Source organism: Pezoporus flaviventris, unplaced genomic scaffold, assembly GCF_033815535.1.
Source record: "Pezoporus flaviventris isolate CSIRO_AGI_PZ_B2104156 unplaced genomic scaffold, CSIRO_AGI_Pfla_v1 ptg000002l, whole genome shotgun sequence".
In the NCBI taxonomy this organism is placed as follows: Eukaryota; Metazoa; Chordata; class Aves; order Psittaciformes; family Psittacidae; genus Pezoporus; species Pezoporus flaviventris.
The window spans coordinates 28,551,753-28,574,671 of record NW_026892550.1 but is presented as its reverse complement, the minus strand read 5'-3'; the positions used below and the strand labels follow the sequence as shown (position 1 = coordinate 28,574,671).

Below are 22,919 nucleotides of genomic sequence, written 5' to 3'. Positions count from 1 at the left end.
TTCCCGCATGCACCTCCCCTCGCCCCGCCCCGCCCCGTCACGACGTCGGCGCGCAGGTTGCGTCACGGCCGCGCGCCGCTGACCCTGTCCGCGGAGGGGCGGTGGAAGGCGTGTGCGCGGGCGGTGATTGGCGCCGCCGCTGTCGGCGGTCAGAGGTGAGGGGGGAAAGGCCCGCACAGCGGCGCGCGGCGATGATGTAATGGCTTTTGTGCGGCGTGGGCGGCGCTTCTTGCGTCTCGCGCGGCGGCTGCTGGCTGTGGGGCGTTCGCGGGCCGCCGCGGGGCCTCCCCCAGACCCGCCGCGGCCCGGCGCGGCCCGGCCCGGCCCGGCCGAGAGCGTGAGTAAGCGGCGAGGGAGGCCCGGGGGGGGGGGCAGCGGGCTGCGGGAAGGGGGGGAGCTGGAGGCGGCCCGGTGCCCTGCCCCGCTCGGGCCCGCGGTGGCCCCGCTGACTTACTGGTGGTCGCGACGGCCTGCTGCGGGTGAGTCGTGGTTTCCCGGGCCGCCGGAGGTGGGCTCGGGAGCGGAGCCTCTGCCGGCTGCAGACCGGGGCGGGGCAGGGTAAGCTGGGGTGGCCCCTTCCCACTGCGGCCCATTCCCCGTGGCCGGGTGCTGCCCGGCGCGGTTCTGCGGCTTCTTGAGGCGTTCTTCGGGCCTTGTACGTATAAGGAAGCGGCTGGGAACCTGTGAGCGCGCGGTCCCTGGGCCCGTACGAGCTGAAAGAGACTCTCTTGCCCAGGGAGGCGGCCAGCCCGGGCGGCTTCCAGCCGTCAGCAGTGCCCCCCAGTTCGGCGTAACGCGAAGAATCGCTTTGCCGCTTCCTTTCATGTTGCACGTAGCCGTGGCATCCACAGGAATGTGCGTTTCTAACCCATGGGGGAGTAACTCTTTTGGGTTCAAGTATCTCGTTCATCAGTTGAACTAGTGCTCCTTGCTGGTTTGAAGGGCTTTGTGCAGGAAATGAAGTTACTAACAAAACCATAGGGTTTCAGTTTCAGACAGTATTTTGAACTCGTGTAGCTGAAATTTGCATGGTTTTGGTGGCTGTGTTGTGCTCCTTGTATGAGCTTCTGAAGAATAAATCTTGATCCTGGAACTAGGATGGGCTTTTTCCCAGATAAATGAAGAATAAAAACTTATGCTCTGATACTTTACTTTGTTTGTCTCTTAGGTTAAAAAAATAAACAGTTGACGTTCTCTTTATGCAACTGGTCGTCAGTCAAGTGTAACTTTTGATATATGGTCTCTAAAGCCCCCCACTATGCCAGCAGCTACCGTAGACCATAGCCAAAGAATCTGTGAAGTTTGGGCTTGTAACTTAGATGAAGAGATGAAGAAAATTCGTCAAGTTATACGGAAGTATAACTATGTAGCTATGGTAAGTGGGCATTTGATGTTTTTCTAGCAAATTACCATGATAAACATAATGCCTTCATTTGATGTTAGTAAATTAAAGCTATGGGCTTGTTCATTCATTTTAACTGAAAGAATAGTGAAATCTTAAGGTTGAATTAATGCTGTACAAATGTTAGGATCCTGATTATTACCTTTTTGAAAGCTAAATGTACAGTAATCTTTAACTATGAGAGATAAGATGCTTGAGATGTAAGAATGAGCAACATGTATTTTTATGGGTGCCTTTTGTTGAAGTTTTAATTCTGTTCTTGCAGGATACAGAATTTCCAGGAGTAGTTGCAAGACCTATTGGAGAATTCAGAAGCAATGCAGACTATCAGTACCAGTTATTACGCTGCAATGTAGACTTGCTGAAAATAATTCAACTAGGACTGACTTTTATGAACGAGCAAGGAGAATACCCTCCAGGAACATCAACTTGGCAATTTAATTTTAAATTTAATTTAACGTAAGTCTTAAACGTCTGTGATGGTGAATGTGTGTTTCTGACTTAAGATGTGTTCTAGGTTGTGAAACCTGTAGCAATTCTTTTTATCTGAATAATTGGAATGCTACAGATACTTTATGTATCTATACATATATATATATAGGAAAAATTTTGTCAGCCACATACATGCTTTCTTTCCTCACTTCTGTACAGCCTGCCTTACTGTTAGTGATTTGGTCAAAAAGTTTCAAAAAGAGGCATTTATAGGTGGTGCAAGAGTTAGCTTAGTGTTTTCATATTTGGCATTTCAAAGTACTTCTACCTTAGTTTAACTGTGACTAGTTATTACAGAAGTCACATTATTTCTTTGTGTATTTTTAAATGGAAAATGCCAATGTGAAAAAAAAGTAATGTTACTGAAGTGACTAAAAAGGAGCATGACAAATATCAGCAAGTTCTAAAGCAAGTGTGATGTGCTCTTTAACACTATTCTTAAGAGACTCACAATAAGTTCTAGATAATATGCTGGTAAATTACGTTCAGTTTTTTAATACTGCAGCAGTTTCTCTTGTGTTTTTTCTAAACTGTGTACTCTGAGCTACTGTATTTTAATCTTCTTATATAGCATAGTATTGTTTAGATTGGAAAGGACCTTTAAGATCATTGAGTCCAGCCGTTAACCTAGTACCATGCCCCTAAGTGCCACATCTACAGTCTTGGGTCTTGTCAATACCTTCAGGGATGGTGACTCCACCAGTTTTCCTGGACAGCCTGTTCTAATGCTTGACAATCCTTTTGGTGAAGAATGGATTGCTGATTCTGCAGCATAACTCCTGTGAAGATTTTTGTTCTATATTATTTCTGTAAAATGTTGGTTAATTTTTTATTTTTTTATTTTTTTTTTAATGATCTGTTGGGGTAGTATTGTGAACTTTATTTCCCAATGTGATTTTCATCAGTGATACATCTTTAAGTATAAACCTGATTTTTCCAGTGGGGACTCCACAGATGCTTTTGTGGAGTTCTGATTATATCTTTAGCAAGTAGTTGAGACAGAGTTACACAATATCTTGAGTTTTTTCCTGAAGTAAACATAATTGGTCTGATAAATTTTCATATCGCCTGAGTTGAGTATCAGTGCAAACACTACTTAGACTTAAGCATGTTGAAGGCTTTTGGCAGTTTACAAGCTGATCACAGGACAAGATGATGTACATGAGTTAAAACTGCAGCCTAAAGGAGCTTTAGAGAGCAGACCTTTTTTTCTTCTGCAGATAAAAAGAAGTGTTTTCGAAGTAATCAGGCTTCTTAAAAAGAAAAAAGTCTGCTTTCTCTTCTCTGCAAGAGAACGATCTCTTGATCTTTCTGCTTTTCTAAACTATTAGTGCTGTGTCTTGTCACTAGTCAGTTTGGGCTGAGGAAATACATGATTTTTTAAAAAAAGTTTTGTCTGAAGCACCTCTTAAAAGAATTGAGAGTGCAGATTTGTTATTTTGGTATCTCTAAACTTACCTGGCTGTATAAATGCTGGACAGGTTTCTGTTTTCTTAATAGAAGAATGTACTAATCTGGCTAAATATGGGAGGAGGAGAAATGAATTAGTACCTTCCAAACTGTGATCTGGGAAGAGAAGCCTGTGTTATGGTTGGTTTGTTTTTTTTACTTCAAAGGTCCACTTAATGTCAAGAAACTGAAAATAAAAGTAGTTTTCCATCCACTTGTGCCAGATACTGGACAGCTTAGTAAGGCAAGATAGGCAGTCACCTAACAAATTAGTTAGTAGTTCACTTGGGGGATTTTGTACAAAATGTGAGCTAGGTAAGTGCTGCATAAAGCACGAGGTTATTTTCTTGTGCATGGTTGGAGAAACCTCTTTTATGTTTTTCTAAACTTCTTTTTGGGAAGTGGCCTTGTGCCAAGTGTTCTGCTCCTGAAGCAAAACAGCTGTTGGCTGTTCCTGGAAGGTAATTTTTTTTTTTGTGTTGTTCCAGCCAGGTCTTGTTATAGTGTGCTTTTAAAGAGCATAAATATTTCTCTAAACTAACTATCCACCTGATGAGTGCAGAGCAACAAACTAGAATTGAAACAAGTTCTTTTAAAATAGGCATGTTTGTTTTGGATGGGTTCTTTAATGTGTTATGGAGATGGACAGATGCTGGGAAAATGATGCCTTAAAGCTGGAAAACTAATGAACAGCTGTGTAGGAGGGAGGGGAAAAAAGACACAACACATCTCGCGAATGTATCTCTATGTTCTGATGAATGATGACCTGCTGTTAGGAATAAGGGGTATGAGTCTATGACTAAATCTAGTTTGATATATTGGTTGTCGTATCTGTTTTATTTTTTGTGGCTTGTTTTGGTTGTGTTTATTTTTTATTAAAATTGAAAACTATACACTGAAGAAAGTTTGTAGAATAGTATGTTGCTGACAGTAATATGAATATCATCTTCTAGGTAGATTAAACTTTAGGGGAAAAAAAACCCCCAAACATTGATTTCATCGCAAAATCCGTAAGACTTTACAAAAATGTTAATAGTAAAGGGAATGAATAGAGGGGTATGAGAGGATCAGACAAGGCATAGAGGAATCTTTTTCTAGCCTGTGAAATTTTAGGTCCAAAATATGGCTGTTAGAAGATGGTCTTTAGAAAGAAAATGTTAGGCTACCTGAATTTTAAGGGTTGACTAGGTGGAACAAAGACTTAATTTCTGGTTGTAGTGAGAAGGAAGTTTTGAGCGTGTGTCTAAAACTTCACGTACACTTATATCACAAGAATGTGTGAAAAATATTATTCACAGAACTAGTGCAGCACTGGGATCTGGAGTATACTATTCCTAGTTCTGTAGTGCAGGGCATTAGTGCATCAGCTGTTATGTTCAGTTTGTCACAGTTGCAGCAATAGATATTATTCATTAAAATATCTGTATTCATACATTAACTTTCCTTAGGTTTGCTAAAAGGGGAGTTTTGGGTAACTGGGAGAGGAGCAGGAACTAGTTTTTTTGTGAAGGAGGAGAGAATGGAGATGCTGGGAATGGTGAAATGCTGGTGAAGGTTCATAAAAGCTATGGAAATGGTTTGTTTTGAAATTAACATGGAAAAAAAATCAAGTTGTTCCCTCTCTATGCAGCGAAGTCTGTGGAGTGAACAGCGAAAAATAAATATTACCAGGTTTATAATCACTGAGGTTTGTAGATTCTGAAATTTACTTTTCCTCTTCTTTTTTTTTTTTTTTAGAGAAGATATGTACGCCCAGGACTCTATTGAGCTGTTGACAACATCTGGTATCCAGTTTAAAAAGCATGAAGAAGAAGGAATTGAGACACAATACTTTGCAGAACTGCTTATGACATCAGGAGTTGTACTATGTGAAGGAGTCAAGTGGCTTTCCTTTCATAGGTAAATTCTGCATGTTAAGGGTTGGCGTTTTTGATACTGATCATTGAATTCTAGAGCTTGGATTTCGTATCTCATGTGATAAGTGGTTTACATGTGATAGCATATATAGCGAGTACCTTGGTTGCTAAGACTTAGAAAGTGTTTCTGCTGTAGTACTTATAGCACCATTCTGTATTCGAGTGTAGTGGTGTTTTACTATTGGTGTTTACACTGTAACCAGAAAACTGTAAACCAGAAAAACATGAAACTCCTAAGCCAGCAGGTGGCATTGCATCTTTTAATATCACATATGCTAGTAATAATTGTAACAATAATAGAAGCAAGTTATTCCTAAGCAATTCTTGAGCAAATGCAGTTTGTCTTATGGCAGAGACTGCACAACTGTCAGTGAAGAGTTCTACAAAGCACTTTTAAATTTGTTCTAAATCTCCTAGTAATCTGGGCAGCTGAAATTGCTCATCTTGAAGGAGAGTCCTGATAAACCTTGATTCTATATTCTAAGCCTTGAATATATTTTACTATTTATACCATCACAGGAGCACATTCTCTAAGTAGAAATAGAATTGTGAATGCTAAGTCTCTGTGAATCTGTCAAGATAGAAAAGATCTTCAGGCATTAATAAGATTGAACACGTTAAAACTTAGACAGAAGTCATTGTGTACTCAGCTACCTGCCAGAGGTAATTTGCACTTTTTGCAAGCAACAGTGGCTTTAATGGCTTATTGTTATGTAATGCCCCCAAGTTGCCATCTTAAATGCTGGCTGCTAAATAAGTCAACAAAGGTAGAGCAAACATTTTAGCTTAGACTAGTAGTTTCCTTACAACCTTATTCTTGTTTATCACGCATGCTACATTGGTGAACTGTAATATGTGGATGACAAAATCAGAAAAAAAGGAAATTCTTCATTCTTAAGTATTAAAACTTGGAAGGGAGGTTTGAAGAGAGAGTCACATGGAATTAGAGAAGTATTTATATTTTTAACCAACTGAAAAATAAGGATTTCTTCAGCAAGCAATGCAAGACAGTAATAGAAAGATGCATATAACAGCCTGTTGCAGAATTCATCATTTTGGCTTGCTTTGTAGAATGCAAGTTTTAGACTGACTTTCCTTCCAAAAGCGGGAGGGGGAGAACAGCTAACAAAAAAAAAAAAAAAAGCAGGGATCCTCTTTGAGTACACTTGCCACCTAATCTGCTTCCATCTTCCACTTGCAGCTGTCTCTACTCACAATATGACTCCAAAATAATCTTACTCTTGCTATTGTGCTACTGCAGTAGCACCATGGGAGAAAAATACTGAATGCCATGAGCTGTGTCAAACTAACTACAAAGGCTTGAATTAGTGAATTAAGTTTCTTTAAGCTTCTTAAACCCATTATTATGGGCTCTTATGTGCATATTTTTGATTTACACTTGACTATAGTAAAATAACCTGGATAGTTCAGGAGAAGGGCTGGGGAGGCATAGTATGCATGTATCTGGTACATCATCAGACACTGACTATAGAATCATAGAATCGTTAGGGTTGGAAAGGACCCCAAGATCATCTACTTCCAACCCCCCTGCCGTGGGCAGGGACACCTTATGCTAAATCATATCACCCAAGGCCTCGTCCAGCCTGGTCTTGAACACTGCCAGGGATGGAGCATTCACAACCTCCCTGGGCAACATATTCCAGTGCCTCACCACCCTAACAGGAAAGAATTTCCTTCTTATATCCAATCTAAACTTCCCCTGTTTAAGTTTTAACCCGTTACCCCTTGTCCCATCACTACAGTCTCTAATGAAGAGTCCCTCTCCAGCATCCCTATAGCCCCCCTTCAGATACTGGAAGGCTGCTATGAGGTCTCTGTGCAGCCTTCTCTTCTCCAGGCTGAACAGCCCCAACTTCCTCAGCCTGTCCTCATACGGGAGGTGCTCCAGTCCCCTGATCATCCTCGTGGCCTTCCTCTGGACTTGTTCCAACAGTTCCATGTCCTTTTTATGTTGAGGACACCACAACTGTACACAATACTCCAGGTGTGATCTCATGAGAGCAGAGTAGAGGGGCAGGATCACCTCCTTCGACCTGCTGCTCACACTCCTTTTGATGCAGCCCAGGATACGGTTGGCTTTCTGGGCTGCGAGCACACACTGCCAGCTCATGTTCATTTTCTCATCGACCAACACCCCAAGTCCTTCTCCACAGGGCTGCTTTGAATCTCTTCTTTGCCCAACCTGTAGCTGTGCCTGGGATTGCTCTGACCCAGGTGTAGGACCTTGCACCTGTCATGGTTAAACTTCATGAGGTTGGCATCAGCCCACCTCACAAGCGTGTCAAGGTCCCTCTGGATGGCATTCCTTCCCTCCAGCGTATCAACCGAACCACACAGCTTGGTGTCATCGGCAAACTTGCTGAGGGCGCACTCAATCCCACTGTCCAGGTCAGCGACGAAGATGTTAAAAAGGCCGGTCTCAACACCGATCCCTGAGGGACACCACTCGTTACTGGTCTCCAGCTGGACATTGAGCCATTGACCACAACTCTTTGTGTGCAGCCATCCAGTCAGTTCTTTATCCACTGATAGGAGCAGTTACAGCTACAAGTGTTTTTCCAGTATCACTTGGTAGTAAGTTTAAGGGTCCAATGTAAGCTATCCTGGCAAAAGAATACCTGAACCATTTCCACAGTAGGGATTCTTTTTAAAGCATAATTGCATTGATTGTGTGTGATTCCTGACTCATATGCTGATTGAAGTGTACTGTAAACTTTGAGCAATAATGTCATTTTTACTAGTGCAGCTTATGAAGGGGTTTGGAATGGCTTTATCCAAGTCCAGTTTCATCTGTGCTTAAATGAGTTTCTGTTGTGGACTTCACTGAAAATGTCTTTAGAAATCCTCTTAAACAGCTGTTCTAGTAAATGTTTATCCAACACTGATTATCAACAGCTCTGCTTGATGTCAGAAACCATTTACAGGCTCTTGTGCTTGATAGAGTATGTCGATATTATCTTGAGCACAGAATTTGGGAGCTAAGATTGCACAAAGCTGCAAATGAGCATGGGTCACATAAAATGTGCCACAAAGAACAGTAAACAACTGTTTCTAAATTTATCTTGTGTTGATTGTGATTATATACTGTTGGTGGAAGCTTAAACAGCAGGACAACTCAGTTGAAAATTTGTTTCATGTAGGCTTTCCACGCAGTAGTTCTTTTACTACTACAGAAAGGTGTACTTGATGTTGCTGACTGTGCTATTGGTTCTGTTTCCTCAAAAACTTTAGTTACTACTAATCCTCCAAATGTATGAGTCTTCTAGGAAGCGGGCAGAGGGAAGTTACTCCCTTTTCAGAGTGAGCTTGTGTGTTGGTTTTGTGTCATTTCCAGTCTTTGATTTACTTGAACTGTTATGTAGTTTATTTCTAAGTTGTTAGCTTCTAAAATAGCTTGCTTTGTGTGCTTTTTACCTCTGCATTTGATGTAGCTTCCTTACCTATTGGTGAATCTGTGTGGATCTGCAGCTCTGCCAGATATGAAGAGCCATTGCACTGTCACTGGTTCTTGTATATATCACAACTTCATAAGCAACTCAAATCTTGTGTGTGTTAAAATGTATTTGAGTTGAGAGAGCAGGGGGAAACCCTGAATTTCTGATTCTTGTCACCGTCGAGAGCTGTGAGTGCTTGGCAGTCTAACAAATTATAAAACAGAACAGCTCAAATACTGGTTTTGTGGATGTTCAAGTGACTGGTTTGATGAGGTTTTGAGTGTCCACCTGTGTGCAACCTCAGTCTGCCTTTGGGTGCTCTGTACAAACATGCCTCTTAACCCAGATTTTTTTTGGAAGTGGGAAAGTTCCAAGCTATTGCATTTCAATAATCATTTGTGTGAGACTGATTTTAGTAGAATTGAATCTGTTGGTTCATTTCTGTTAGCCAGTTAGAAAGTGAACTAAAGCTTTCTCAGGTCTGTCAGGTTTTGATTTATTTCAGAGGCTGCTGGTGCTTGAGTAGAATTAATTGTTAATTGGCTATCTGAATTTCTGAAAGTATGGGAAAGAAATACAGGCACCTTTGATCTTTTCCATGGTCTCGTTGCCTGCAGCTGTCCATGTTCAGTGCAAAAAGAAAAAAGCTTTCTGGCTCCAGGGATTTGGTTAGCTGTGCTAAGTAACAGTAGGTGATTATATTAGAAATAGTGAAAGCTTTATAAGGAAAGGAAGCCTGTGTGCTTCAGGGTAGAAACCAACCACTAATTGTCTATTAGAGGATTAGAAGGAAAGTTCTTTAATGAGCCTGGAATTACCAAATTGCTCATTGTGGACTTTCTTACCCTTGTCAGCATTCAGCAGCAGTGGCCACTCAAATTTTTGAACTTGGTGTATCTTAGTCTTGACTTGAAGTGACGATCTTTATGTCTGTATAGGCTTGATGACTGTAGCATATTACCCCCCAAAAGTATATTAAAAAGATTATGTAAATGCCTTAATACTGCATTATGATTAGTAAAGCATGGTTTGTGGTGATTGTTACGAGCACACTGGGACTAAGTCTTAACAGCTGGAACTTAAGAAATATGAGACATCATTTGTTTGAGCTGACTAAAGTTAACCCAGGCTTAGGATCCAAGAGCAAATATCTGACTGAATGTTGTCATGCAGTGGAAGAGCAGTCATGTCTTTTAAAACAGCTGTTTGAATACCCTGTTGCCTTTTATGCATGAGGAACCTGGAATGAAAGAGTCTGCTACAGTCCCCAAGGTGGGGGGGGGAGCGGAATTCTTCATCAAAATTGCAGATTTATGACAACCTCCTACCTCTTAATACAAACAGTAAATGAGTCTTGATGTTTCTTTTCTTACAGTACTTCCTTCTTAATAGAAGTTGGAAGTGTTTGAGAGCTTATGTTTACTTGTAATTCAGGCATGTGCATAATTCTTTTGGGAAGAGGAGGAAAGTCAAAAAATTTAAGAGGAGCACAAATACTGTTTTTTTTTCACTTTAAAAGTTTTAATACAGCTGCTACATTTGAGCCACAAGGATGGCAAACGTCAGGAATTCAGTGAGTTAATAACCTCTCTAATCTCCAGCGGAGTAAGTCTCCTTAATCCTGAACAGCCTTTTCTGCATTTTTCTGAACAGCCTTTTTTGCTAGCGTGGCTTTTTTCTTTTTATTTTTTTTCTCTAGAGGGCTTTATGCTGATACAGGCTTCCCCCCCTTCCCTCCCTGAGATCTAATAAAACTAAGCTTCCAAGCTACTGTTTTGCCAAGTATATTTCAAATTCTTACTTTATAAAACTCAGCTGAAATCCTTATTTATCTTTGGCTTCTTTGCGCCTGGCCAGTGGCTGCTGCTGTAGAGGTTGGAGTACCGCCAGCACAGCTTCAAGGCACCAGATGCAGTGCAGGATTCGTTCAACACGAAATTCCTGTTCAGAGGGCTGCAATAGTCCATTACTTATTGTATATCTTGTAATAGTGGACTCCTGGCAAGCAATCCATTAATTCCCAGTATGTTTAAGATTTTCTACCCTCTGTCTAGAAAATCATAAGATAAAGATGATGTAGAGAAGCCCATAGTATAAGAAAGGTACAAAAAGCAGTCCTCTTCACATTGAGCATGCAAGCGAAAGCCTTGAGCTTACATCGTAAGTCAACAGTCTTTATGGGTGCTAAATATCCACGGGATCAATAGTACAGTGCCTATTTGTAACTGGTTCGTCTTCTGTACTCCCTCAGTTAATTCTGTTCATCTCTCAGATAAAGATCCTCCTGTAACCAAGAATGAACGTGAAGTCTTTAACTGGGAATTTGGAGTCTGTAGTAGCCACCAGTTCATTTGAATTGTCTCTCAGCTATACACTAAGGTTCCATAAGCAGCAAAACTGATGCAGCCTTCAGCAGAAGCACACCCTGCTGTGTGTTTTCATCTTCTTTGTTAGTACAGGTGTTTTTAAAATTGTATGTCAGTAAAATCTAGGAACTGATTTGCTTCAATGCAAACCTAATAACAAAGAAGAGAACATATCTGCCCCTGTCTAGTGTATGTATGTGTGCATACACAGGCAGTTCTGCAGGGGATCAGAACAGATCAGATTCATGAACAGATCATGGCTTGTAAATTCTGTCTTCCTAGGGAAAAGGATAACTTGTCATCACTGTTGTGGCATTTAGTCCTGCTTAGTGCCTGACATCTGTCTTTCCTATGCTTTAAACCCTAGGGTTCCCTATCATAACCCTTTGTGAAAGTATGTGGTTTCCATTTTACTGCCTTACCTTGTTCCTACGTCCTCATTCTTCAGTCAGGCTCTTGTGAAGGAAGTCTTCCCAAATTCTTCCTTCCACATACATACTATAATACCTCAGTTTCTTCTACCAAACCTGTACTGCTCGATTGTCTTGCTGCCTCCTGCTGACTTACATGTACACAGAGAAATTTTTCCAGCTTCATCTGTCCTTGCCTCCAGAAAGAGTAATAGTCTACAGTCTCTTATTTTTTTTCAGTTGTTTAATGTGTGCTGATTCAATTGGGGAAATTGAAAGAAAGTCCAGTCTTTGTTGGTGAGGGTGAAACTTGCCTTCAGACATAAACATGTGTTGGCTCTGGAAACTCCTTAATCTTTTGTATTTCAAGAACTGTAAAAGTCCATCTTGTTCAGTTTGTAATGAGAAACTCAATTCTTACACCAGAATGTAAGTTTTTGCCAGACAAAGCCACAGCAGCATTGCCTTGTTTCAGGATTTAGAGAAACTCCTATAGGCAGAACTTTTTCTGTCTTCACTTGGCCTCATTCAGACTAAATAAAAATATTTTCCCTGGGATCTGTAGTAGGGCCATTAACATTGAGGCTTAGTCTTTCATAAAAGTCAGTCTTAATTGCATTGAAATGAAGCTAAATGTCCTGCTAGTGTGTAATAAAGTCTTGATGTTGGAAGTGAGAAGGATGCTTCTAAATTGCTGGCTTATGTTGGGTTTTGTTATTATTAATTTGCAGTGGATATGACTTTGGCTATCTAATCAAAATCTTGACAAACTCTAATCTACCTGAAGAAGAGTTGGACTTCTTTGAGATACTGCGGTTGTTTTTCCCAGTCATCTATGATGTAAAGTATCTCATGAAGAGCTGCAAAAATCTGAAGGTGAGTAACCTGCAAATGGCTCAGAGCAACTTTTGGGTTTGGAGGCAGAATTCGTTATGCCTAAAAAAAAAAAATAAATTGTTATTTTCTACATTATTATTTACTGGTTTTGCTTTGATAGTACCTAGTAAGCACTGTTGTCTCAAGCTTTTTATATTTAATATTAAAGGCTATTGATAGAAGCAGGCAGGAGCACGCATCAATTGTTATAGAATCATAGAATCATAGAATGGTTAGGGTTGGAAAGGACCTTAAGATCATCTACTTCCAACCCCCCTGCAGTGGGCAGGGACACCTTGCACTAAATCATATCACCCAAGGCCTCGTCCAACCTGGTCTTGAGCACTGCCAGGGATGGAGCATTCACAACCTCCCTGGGCAACCTATTCCAGTGCCTCACCACCCTAACAGGAAAGAATCTCCTTCTTATATCCAAGCTGAACTTCCTCTGTTTAAGTTTTAATCCGTTACCCCTTGTCCCATCACTAGAGTCCCTAATGAAGAGTCCCTCTCCAGCATCCCTATAGGCCCCCTTCAGATACTGGAAGGCTGCTATGAGGTCTCTGTGCAGCCTTCTCTTCTCCAGGCTGAACAGCCCCAACTTCCTCAGCCTGTCTTCATACGGGAGGTGCTCCAGTCCCCTGATCATCCTCGTGGCCCTTCTCTGGACTTGTTCCAACAGTTCCATGTCCTTTTTATGTTGAGGACACCACAACTGCACACAATACTCCAGGTGAGATCTCACAAGAGCAGAGTAGAGGGGCAGGATCACCTCCTTCGACCTGCTGGTCATGCTCCTTTTGATGCAGCCCAGGATACGGTTGGCTTTCTGGGCTGCAAGCGCACACTGCTGGCTCATGTTCATTTTCTCAGTGACCAACACCCCCAAGTCCTTCTCTGCAGGACTGCTTTGAATCTCTTCTTTGCCCAACCTATAGCTGTGCCTGGGATTGCTCTGACCCAGGTGTAGGACCTTGCACTTGTCATGGTTAAACTTCATGAGGCTGGCATCAGCCCACCTCACAAGCGTGTCAAGGTCCCTCTGGATGGCATTCCTTCCCTCCAGCATATCAACCGAACCACACAGCTTGGTGTCATCGGCAAACTTGCTGAGGGTGCACTCAATCCCACTGTCCTGCTTACCTGTTAAAAATTGCATGTTGATGCTGCCTTTACAGTGCCCAGCTTTGTTGACATGATAAACCAATGTTTGAAATTAATCCTTCACTTTTTGAGCCATAACAATTGATGGGTTTTGTATACTCTTATTTCTTCATTGTGCAGTCCACTAAAGGACTGCAGTCATCTTGGCAAAGGTAGTTGCGATGATGCTGTGGAATTATCTTGGGAAGAGGAATGGAGTGAAGAATAATTCAGATGGCTTCATAAGGAAAGATAAACAACAGCATATGTTCAGGGACAATATGTGGCTTCTGGGCAAAAAAAGCAGTACTAGAAACTTATGTCAGGCCAGTGAGGCTCCTAGTTAGTTTACTCTGTCAGACATAAAATGTGGATACTTAATTGGACTGGAGAATGAATGAAACTGGAAGTAAGTACGTGAAGGGGAAGACAGCAAATGAAAGAAAGATGCTACAGGGACTGTGAACATCTGTACTTGCCAAAGAACTGTAAGAGTGTAGACTGCTGCTGGAAGGAGGTGCATTGCAATTAATGACTTGCTGCTTTTATGGGAAGTAACTTGATTCTCTAGGCTTTCTTAATGAGAACCTGCAGGGAAAAGAACACTGACTATAGTACAACCAAATCCTATGGGATGGCTTGCCACTTCATAATGCTGGACCAGTGATTTATATGCTGTTTATAGTCCTCTGTTTCTTTCTGAGATAAACTAATAGAGCATGTAACTTTTTAGTAGCCTACTTGTGTGGGAAGTAAATAGTGTGAGTCCTTTGTTTATTGAGTTAGTGTTGGAAAAGAAGACCTGCCTTCCAGTCAAAAAAGAGAAATATACCTACTTGTGTTCATTTGGATCTGTTATTGGCATAATCAGCTGGGCAAGTGGCTATTAATGAACATCATAAACACAGTTTTTCTCCACAGAGGCCAGAAGGAAAAATTCAGGAGTCTTAAAGGAGGGGTTAGGGGAGGCAAACCCTCCAAAAAAAGCATTCTCACTTTATCACTCCGGGTGAAGCAGCGTAAAGCATCTGGTGTCTTAGTGGTGGCAACACACTTTCCAAAACCAGAATGTGTAATCCAACGTTAGCGATGTAGGAGAGGTGACAATGTCACCATTCCAGAGGTGACATTCCCAGTGAGTTTGGGGAAAAGAGGGATTATATTTCCTGTCATTTCATTAAGAGGTAATTGTGTAACTGTCATTGTTTAGAGACGCTGATGTTTTTTTTGGAGACAAGGTTTTATTTCAGCAAACCTTAAGAACAAGGGTGATTTTATTTTTTCAGAGCTGAATAAGTAGGTCAGTTTCCTGCAGTAAATCTTGATCCTGTCACCTAATGTGCAGACTGGTAATGACAGCAGGGAAGGGATGTGGACTACCCTACCCCTCCAGATTTACCAGTGGTGAAATCATAGTGGACTTGTACCGAGAGCAGCTATCTGAAACAAATTGCTAAACATCCAGTTTTGTAACTAAAAATGCATGCACTGTTTCCTGATACTTCACTTTCAGTCTATTAAATTGCAGTGAACTGAACTGCTGTGCAGTTGTCCTTTATTGACTAGTCTTAAGTTTTTTTTCATATGGAACTCACTGACCTACTGTAGGTCCCTCACACACTGCCCTCACACACCCATAGTCAAAAAGAAACATGCTTCAGGATCAGGAAGCTGTTTGACGCTCTTTTTGTGGAATTATGTAGTCTCTTTTTAAGTTGTTGAATTTATAGTATGTTACTCCAACTTAAATGGACATGAATGTACTGATGCAGGTTGGGAGTTAACTTGGGGTATTGATGTAGTACAGGTAAAACTGCTTGTTCTCTAAAAATCATTCTATGTAAACAATTGCAAACCTTTTCTATAGTAATGGTAACTCTAAGGTAGATTTATAGACCTTGTTGGAAACTTGCTTTTAAATATGGGGGCTCATACAGAACAATAAATTCTGGTACCAGTGCCATGAAACCAGTGTTTGATCTGAATTTGCTGTTGACTCTGGTTGTGTGATTATGTAAATCACTCTGTGGCTTTATTCTTGACTGATGGTCTGAAAATTTAGGAAGAATTTGTCCTTCTCTCCCAAGAGTAAAATGTTCTTATCTGCAGTGCAAAGTCTTGCCTGAAAGACAATCCCAGTAGTCTACCAGAGACAGCCAAATTTTATTCTGCAGGTTTTGCAGTTGTAGACCAAAAAGTTCCACATAAGTCGTGTGTGATACATTTACAAGTGGAAACATTCACAAATGGATTAAAAGCGCTACTTTCAAAGCATTCTTCTGTAGGCTGCAGTTACTGTAAAGTTTGAATTACTAAGGCTGTGTTCCAAAGCTTGCAGCTGCTGTGTAACTATTACTGATTTTTATTCTTGAGTGTTTTTTTCCCTCAAAGTTGCTTGAAACTTGAGGAGATAGTGTTACAGCTAGCAAAACCTGGTGATGAGGCACTGCTTATTCACAGCTTGAGGAAGCAGAGGGTTTAGGAGCCAAAAATGATGCCTTGAAAGGGTAATGGGCCTACGTGCTGTTGCTAACTCTTCACAGCTTGTTTTTGAAGTTTGAAAGCAGTGAACATACTTATATCTGAGATGCATTTTTTGTTTTCTGCTGACCATTTTCATAATGTTTGATCTCATTTTCAGATCAGGCTTTATTTCTATTGCTCTGTTAGTTTTAACTTTGATTGTTATGCTTTTGCCTCTTATTGCTTCCATTCCTGTACTTGAAATGGGTTGAGAACAAGGAAAGGTGAACTGTAATACTAGGCAGTCTTTCTTTAAAAGCACAGCCTCTGCAACATTCTTTTTCCTTCCAAACCTTATGGGAGCACTAAGCAGTTTATCTTCACATTTTTGATCCTTCTAGACCTTAAAGAATGTGCACATGCTTTAGTCTGTTTCCAGTAGCTTTATGGCTTAATCACTTTAAAAAAAATAATATATGTACAAAATTATGTGCTCACAGTGTAGTTTACAGCATTAAAAGACTGCAGTTACAGTATAGCCTGTCTGTCCTTCAATAGAACTGTGTTCTGTGTAAAACCAGACAGATTCTGACAGGTTTGCTTCCATACGTAGTGGTTATTAGCATTTTGGCGGTAATAATCCCCAAACACTAAATAAGAGGTTTATTTAGCCACTTTGCAGTTAAGGGAATAGTTTTTCACATCAGCTTGTTGGGAAGAAAGTTTGCTTCAAAACTGGGTAAGTTTTACCTTTAAGAACAGATAGATTTGCAGCATTGGAGTGATGTCTGCAGCATGTGAGATGTTTAACTACTTTGATAAGAAATAGGTTTCATTGCAACACTTAAATGACTTAAATATGGATCTCTAACAGAAAAGCTGGCTACACTGTTGAATTTTAGTCTCTTGGAAAAGTAGTTGCACGGCAGTGGATTTTTTTGCATGTTCATCCCCCCTGTCTTCTAACAACGGCTAATGAAACTAACTTTCACAAGGGGTAGCATGCCTTGCACAGATGGAGTGGGTGCTTTCTTCCTCTTTGGACTTTACCATCGGGTTTCTAAATGCCTGCTGTGTAACACTTACCTGTACTCCCTGTAGTGTTCTAGATACTTAAGGATACTCTCAGTTTTTTTGAAGGGAAGTGGAAAAAGTTGTTGAAAGGTAAGTGGAAGTAAAAAGGTCCGTTTCAAAGGAAGCCTGGGTATTTTTAAGTCATGGAGGCTTATGGGCACCTCATTTGTAAGCACTTGAATTCTTGACATTGTGGAACATTTTTACCTTTTAAACTTTCATGCAAATAGGAGTACAGGAACACCTGGTTTTGTTCTTCAGCATTGCCAGTTCTTTCAACATCTTGAAGGAGTTGTTTTGTAAAGTAATGACATCTGGTTAATCAAGAAGCTGGAACATGAAGGAGTAGTAGTTTTGTTGATGCTGCTTTATTTGATCAATACTGACACAGAATTCTAATGTTGCTATTGATACTGAATGTTTGATTTTTCCAGGTGTGTATTTATCTAGTATAATACCTCCTTCAGCTACTGTGCAAATGTTGAAATACACCTGCTGTTGTGTGACTTGTGTAAAAGATTTTCCTCAAATACAGCTGTTCAGTTTTCTGCTTTAATTTATTTTTCAGCAGTTAACACAATTGTTTTCTGTTTCAGGGTGGATTACAAGAAGTGGCTGAGCAGCTAGAGCTGGAAAGGATAGGACCACAGCATCAGGCAGGATCTGATTCTTTACTCACAGGAATGGCCTTTTTCAAAATGCGAGAAGTAGGTGGACATACTGGTTTTATCTCCATGATAGTAATGTGCTGTGATAGGCAGATGAGTTGCTGATTCTGTTAAGTCTGCTGTATTTTAAGGAGGTCAGGGTTCACTCTTGACAAAGATAAGACCACCTGTGTTTTTCCCAGCGTAAGTGTGAACCAGCCCTACTGATTCCCTGCTTAGATGCTGTGAGTGCATATTGCTTCTTATTTCTGTGCCTGGCTTTTGAAATCTTTTGTGGGTTTTTGTTTTTTTCCATTACCTGTTTTGCAGGGTACCATTTTTAGGTGGCTTCAGAAGTGAGTATATGAGCTGCTGGAAACATACGCCATTCAGGGAGTGTAGTTCCCATACTCACACGCTGAAAGCCAACTCTCTGGAAGCTTCTGCTCAGTATAGTACTTGGCTGGCGTGCACTGCTGCTTATGGCAGGCCTAGAGAGGGAAAGTGTTGACTAGTCACAGGTAAACTTGCAGGCTGTAGGTACATTAAATAATGACTTTCAGGCATTTGCCAGTACATTTGAACATGGCATTCTGCTATTAATTCAGTGTTGCTTACCATGTCAAAATGGATGGCAGTAGTAAACCTCATCTTTTAATAATGTTTAGTATGAAGTGTCTACCTTCTGTAGTGTACCCTTTTTTATAAAGGAGAAAATGACCACAAGTTTCTGACAAATACTAGTGAGACAGCAGGTAAAAAATAAATGCTGTGATTTAAGCTGGTTTGCTCATTGTAACACTGTTCTGCTTCCACTGGAACTGCAGTTGTCAAGCAGGTCATAGGCTACAGATGCAGTAGAGAGATTGTGTTTCTGGTATGATCCAAGGCCAGCGAGGCTAACTGCCATCTGCCCAGTATTGTTTTTTCATTCTTGAATTGGAAATAAAATCCAAAGCAAATAAAGGGAAAGAGGAGGTATGTGAAAACCATGCCTAACATACTGCCTTTCAAGTTACTTTCTAGTGGAAAAGGTTCAAACCCAGGACCATTCCTCTAATGAGATGCAATTTGTGTTATATGGCAAATAAGCTTCTTGAAGTTTTTTTACCAAAAGCTGTTACTGGGAGAAGTAGAAACTGTGGTTTTTAGTGCAAAGCAGCCAACAGTCATGGATTTGATTATGATTTTTTTTCAGTTCTTTCTCTGATTCTTTGCTAATGCAGCCTTTCTAAACAAGGGCACAGTACTCAGAAATAGTTAATGTGCATTTTTAAAGTATTTTCAGTAGCGTTCATTGTTTAACAATGTATTTGAGTGAAAAAACTTCATTTTACAATGCTTTTGGAGGTAGAAAGTTTATTTTACTGATTGCTGTGAAGGATTTGCAGCTTGCTTGCTGGGTGTTGGAGTGCCAGACAAAAAAAGTTCCTGATACATTTCTTCCCATCAGAAACACTTAAATAGTGATTCTACAACAGTAGAGCTGCTGTTTTGGAGTTTTCCTACCTAATTATTTTAAGAATTGTTGGGGGCTTTAAAACTTCTGAGGTACACAATTCCTTCATTACAGAACTTCCCATTCAGACTGTGGTGCTCGAAGTAAAGCTTGAAGGGAGAAGTTTTCAGCCTGGATGGTATATGCAGTCCTCTGCATTCAGATTGTGTACTGTGTCCACCCTTCTTCTGCGTGATTCTGGCTGTCTTAGGTTTCTGATGTTGATGATGACTTGGAATGTCAGCCACTGGGATGTGGTTCACAGTGGTTTACAGCAGGGTTGCTGTGAAGTTTTTAGTGTAGGTGGCTGTCTTCTTGTTTTTGTGGGGTAACTCATGGTTTTGCTTGAAAACCTGAGTCTGAAAGAGAATATCACAGGTTACACGCCTCTTTACAATTAAGACTTGTGTAAATGCAGTCTTACAGTAAAATTTAAGTAAATTTTGTGCTTCCTTATTAAATGAAGTTCCTCTCTGTGAGGAGCTAGCTGGAAATGTGTTGTTCTGCGTTTCTTTGAACTCCATAATGGGCTTTGCGCTCAAACATTCTACCCGCACTCAAACCTTTATCATATAAATGAGGACATACCTCCATTTCAGAGCACAGTATGATGAAAACACTCATACTGAGGAGTAGGTAGAGTATGGGCACCAATGACGGATGCCAAGCATATGCCTGTTGCGAGAAACTCCACAGAGATGAGTTGGAGAAATCTCGTTGCTGCACTTGCAGAGAAGCGGGTGATAACCGATAATACAAAATTACCAAAACATTCCATTTGTCTGTTTCGTCAGGAAGGGTGCACAAGGAGACTGATTGTATTTCTTGACAGATTTGTTTTAAAGAATCATGTCATATAAGCACATTTTGATAATGTGTTAAGTGTGTTATTCTGTTAATTATATCAGCTTCTGCACTTTGGGATTTCATGTGTTATGCTAAAAAGTAACTTTTTAACACCTTTCTATAGTTCTGTTTAAATTGAGCCATTTCTTTGGCAATAATTTGTATCTCTCTTTTAACTCTTTAGATGTTCTTTGAAGATCACATTGATGATGCCAAATATTGTGGCCACTTATACGGCCTTGGTTCGGGGTCATCTTATGTACAAAACGGCACAGGAAATGCATATGAAGAAGAAGCCAACAAACAGTCCTGACATGAAATGAAAGGCCATCTTTTTGACCTCCACGTGCTTGTATATAGGTTTTATCTCTGGTTGAACCCCTTGGACAATAAGGCTTTTTTCCCCCTTTCTCAGCACACTTTCTTTTCTGCCTTTCTACGTACTAAACTTGACTGTTCCTATCACAGGATTTTGATCTTAATATTGATATATAAAATTTTCTGGATTACATTTTGGCCTCATAACTAGCCCATTTGTAAAGAAGCATGTATAGGATCAGTGTGGCAGAGAGAAGGGGAATGTTAAATCATAATGAATTTTAAGTCTGGTAAACTTACCTGTATTGATCTTCTGGTGTTTTGTCTCTTTTTCCCCTCCCTCCTCCAAATTAACTGGCACTGATTGTAACTAACTTTCCCCATTCATGTCTGTTCCTTCCAGTACGCAGGCGTTTTAGCTATTCAAGATTGTGGACCATCAAATTTGCACTTTAGAGAGTGACTCTGACTCAGATCCTCTGTTTTAGTTGAAGTTTTGTTTTGTTCTGTTCGTTTGCCCTGAGCTAGAAAACAATCATCTGCCAAGTTCAGCAGCTTCACGCTGTATTGCCTTGGTATCTCAACCCACAGAACGTGACTTACTTGCTGCATAACCTCTGTCTGTTCGAGCAAAACAAACTACTGAAATCATAGTACCTGCTGTTATTTTACTAGTGTTCAGTCATCTTCAAACACATCCTGCACATGTCAACTGCTGGTTGGCCTTCTGCTTTAAAACCGCTCTGTAACGGGGGAAAGAGGCTTGAAAAAACAGCTTTACACCCTTCAGGAAAAGAACAGCTATGACTTCAGCGTTTTTGCCATGAAGCTGAGAGTTGAAGGATACTGGAGTTTCGGAATGGCACGCTTCCCTTGATTAACTTCCTAGCTTTTATTCTAGTAATGTACACCTCCGATATTTTTTATGAAGTCATATTTATTACGTACTTGATTTCACGATTTTTGAAAGTCAGTTTAATTAAAGACAAAACCCAAAGATCTGAAAAAAAAAAGTATTTAATTGAATTAGAAGGACAATTAAATCGTGCTTTTTTGTAGTTGTTACAAAGACAGATGTTGCAGATATTTGTTGTAAAACAACAAAATATAAATAACTTATAGCTAATAAAGTTACCTGAGGAGTGTAATGCTAGTTTATTTTTGAGTATATCTTAGCAATATATTTTAGATATATTGTTTTAAAGGACCCTAAAGGACATTCTTAACTCTGCATAGCACGTGTACAGAGCAGTTGTGCAGGAAGGACTTTGTGGTATTGAATAGCTAAATACTAGCCTGAAATGACGGAAAGTGCGACACCGTGTGCCTGCGTGCTCGCGCGTATCTGTGTGTGTGCTTGGCACAGAAATCAATAGTAGAAGAATCTCCAAATGTTCGCCAAATTACTCTGGTTTACCTTGTACTTAAAAAAATCAAAACACCTTTTTTCATGGAGTTACAATGATGTAACTGGGTGGTCCTTTTTAAACAACAAATAATTTGCATAACAGAGGGTATTTGTTATTAAAGCTTTTGTAAATAAAGGCCTAAGAAATGTTTTCTTACATAACAACACACTGGTGGTTTTCTTGCAAAATTTTTCCTGGTGTATTTAGTTAGTTCAGTTCTGCATTCTGGTTCATTTAGGCATGACGGTTCTCTTCCGTGTGCTTATAAAATGATCTAACTCGCTGCTCCCTGACTGATTCCATTTCCAGTGCAGAATTCTCTTTGTGTGTTTCCAGTCACTTCATTCCTGCTGATGTAAGTTGCAAGAGTGGTGGTTACAATTTACTATGGAGGCATCCAAATCCCATTAGTAACTAATTTTAATACCATTATGCATTATATGACGGTGATTAGTTTTAACTTTGATTGCCTTTGGCTTTAATAAGATAGGGAGTATCTAACAAAAAAACAGGATGGATTCTTACTGGCACATTTGCATACACATGGAATGAAGAACCCCTGAAGTTTGATGCCTTTGCTTTAAAGTTTAGTAGCTTTGCCTGAAGCATGCCAATACAGCTCACTGGGGTTAACTTTTGAAAGAAATGGCTCTTCAAAGAACCTTGATGGCTTTTTGTTTTGAAGTAACTTCTTAGTTGAGGGTCAAAGGAAGATTAAGAGGCTTCTGAATGTGTGCCTACAGTAAAGTTTTATTTCGGATTTGGATGCACTTTTGAAGTGAATGGTGAGCATCCCACACGATGTGCTGTGTTTTTCTTTGCCATCATGAACCTGTCAGAACTTGGGTTCCTTTTGAAAGAAGCCAAACCCAAAGATATGCGATAGGTGTGCACCTTGTGTCCCAGGTGCTAATGAGCACACTGTCTGCAGGACCAGGCTGAGTGTGCTTAAGCCCAAGCCTAAAATTCTCATAGGGTGTTTGACTTCCAGCAATTCTCCTGTTTAGTTTTCTTTCTGTAAGAAAAGCTTTTCTCATAAAGCCACAAGTCAGCATGAAATGAAGATTATGCTTTATTCTGTGTGAGAGCTCAGTCTGATCAACGTGATCTGTCTGGGAGCTGATTAGAGCTGGGGAGACATCTGTGCATCATTCA

General features: G+C 40.4%; 1 protein-coding gene across 3 annotated transcripts; it reads left to right on the top strand.

Moving 5' to 3' along the window:
* The first annotated feature begins 30 nt into the window (after window positions 1-30).
* CNOT7 (CCR4-NOT transcription complex subunit 7) lies at window positions 31-21,930 on the top strand. 3 transcript variants are annotated; one of them, XM_061473293.1, is made up of 7 exons: window positions 31-155; window positions 1,169-1,375; window positions 1,668-1,861; window positions 5,081-5,242; window positions 12,222-12,366; window positions 17,643-17,753; window positions 20,222-21,930. In XM_061473293.1, exons 2-7 carry the CDS (start codon window positions 1,259-1,261, stop codon window positions 20,348-20,350), a joined length of 858 nt encoding a protein of 285 aa, XP_061329277.1. In that variant the 5' UTR covers window positions 31-155; window positions 1,169-1,258; the 3' UTR covers window positions 20,351-21,930. The 3 variants fall into 3 exon arrangements, with proteins under 3 accessions (XP_061329277.1, XP_061329268.1, XP_061329284.1); XM_061473284.1 differs by lacking the exon at window positions 31-155 and adding an exon at window positions 401-558; XM_061473300.1 differs by lacking the exons at window positions 31-155; window positions 1,169-1,375; window positions 1,668-1,861 and adding an exon at window positions 3,703-3,804.
* Window positions 21,931-22,919: the final 989 nt, after the last annotated feature.

What these genes read in the sequence shown, in the direction of transcription:
- CNOT7 (XM_061473293.1), top strand. Translation starts at nt 1,259, where the DNA reads ATGCCAGCAGCTACCGTAGACCATAGCCAAAGAATCTGTGAAGTTTGG. An exon ending in AAGTGGCTTTCCTTTCATAG is followed by an intron (nt 5,243 to 12,221) that starts GTAAATTCTGCA and finishes ATTAATTTGCAG; the next exon opens with TGGATATGACTTTGGCTATC. An exon ending in AGAGCTGCAAAAATCTGAAG is followed by an intron (nt 12,367 to 17,642) that starts GTGAGTAACCTG and finishes TTTCTGTTTCAG; the next exon opens with GGTGGATTACAAGAAGTGGC.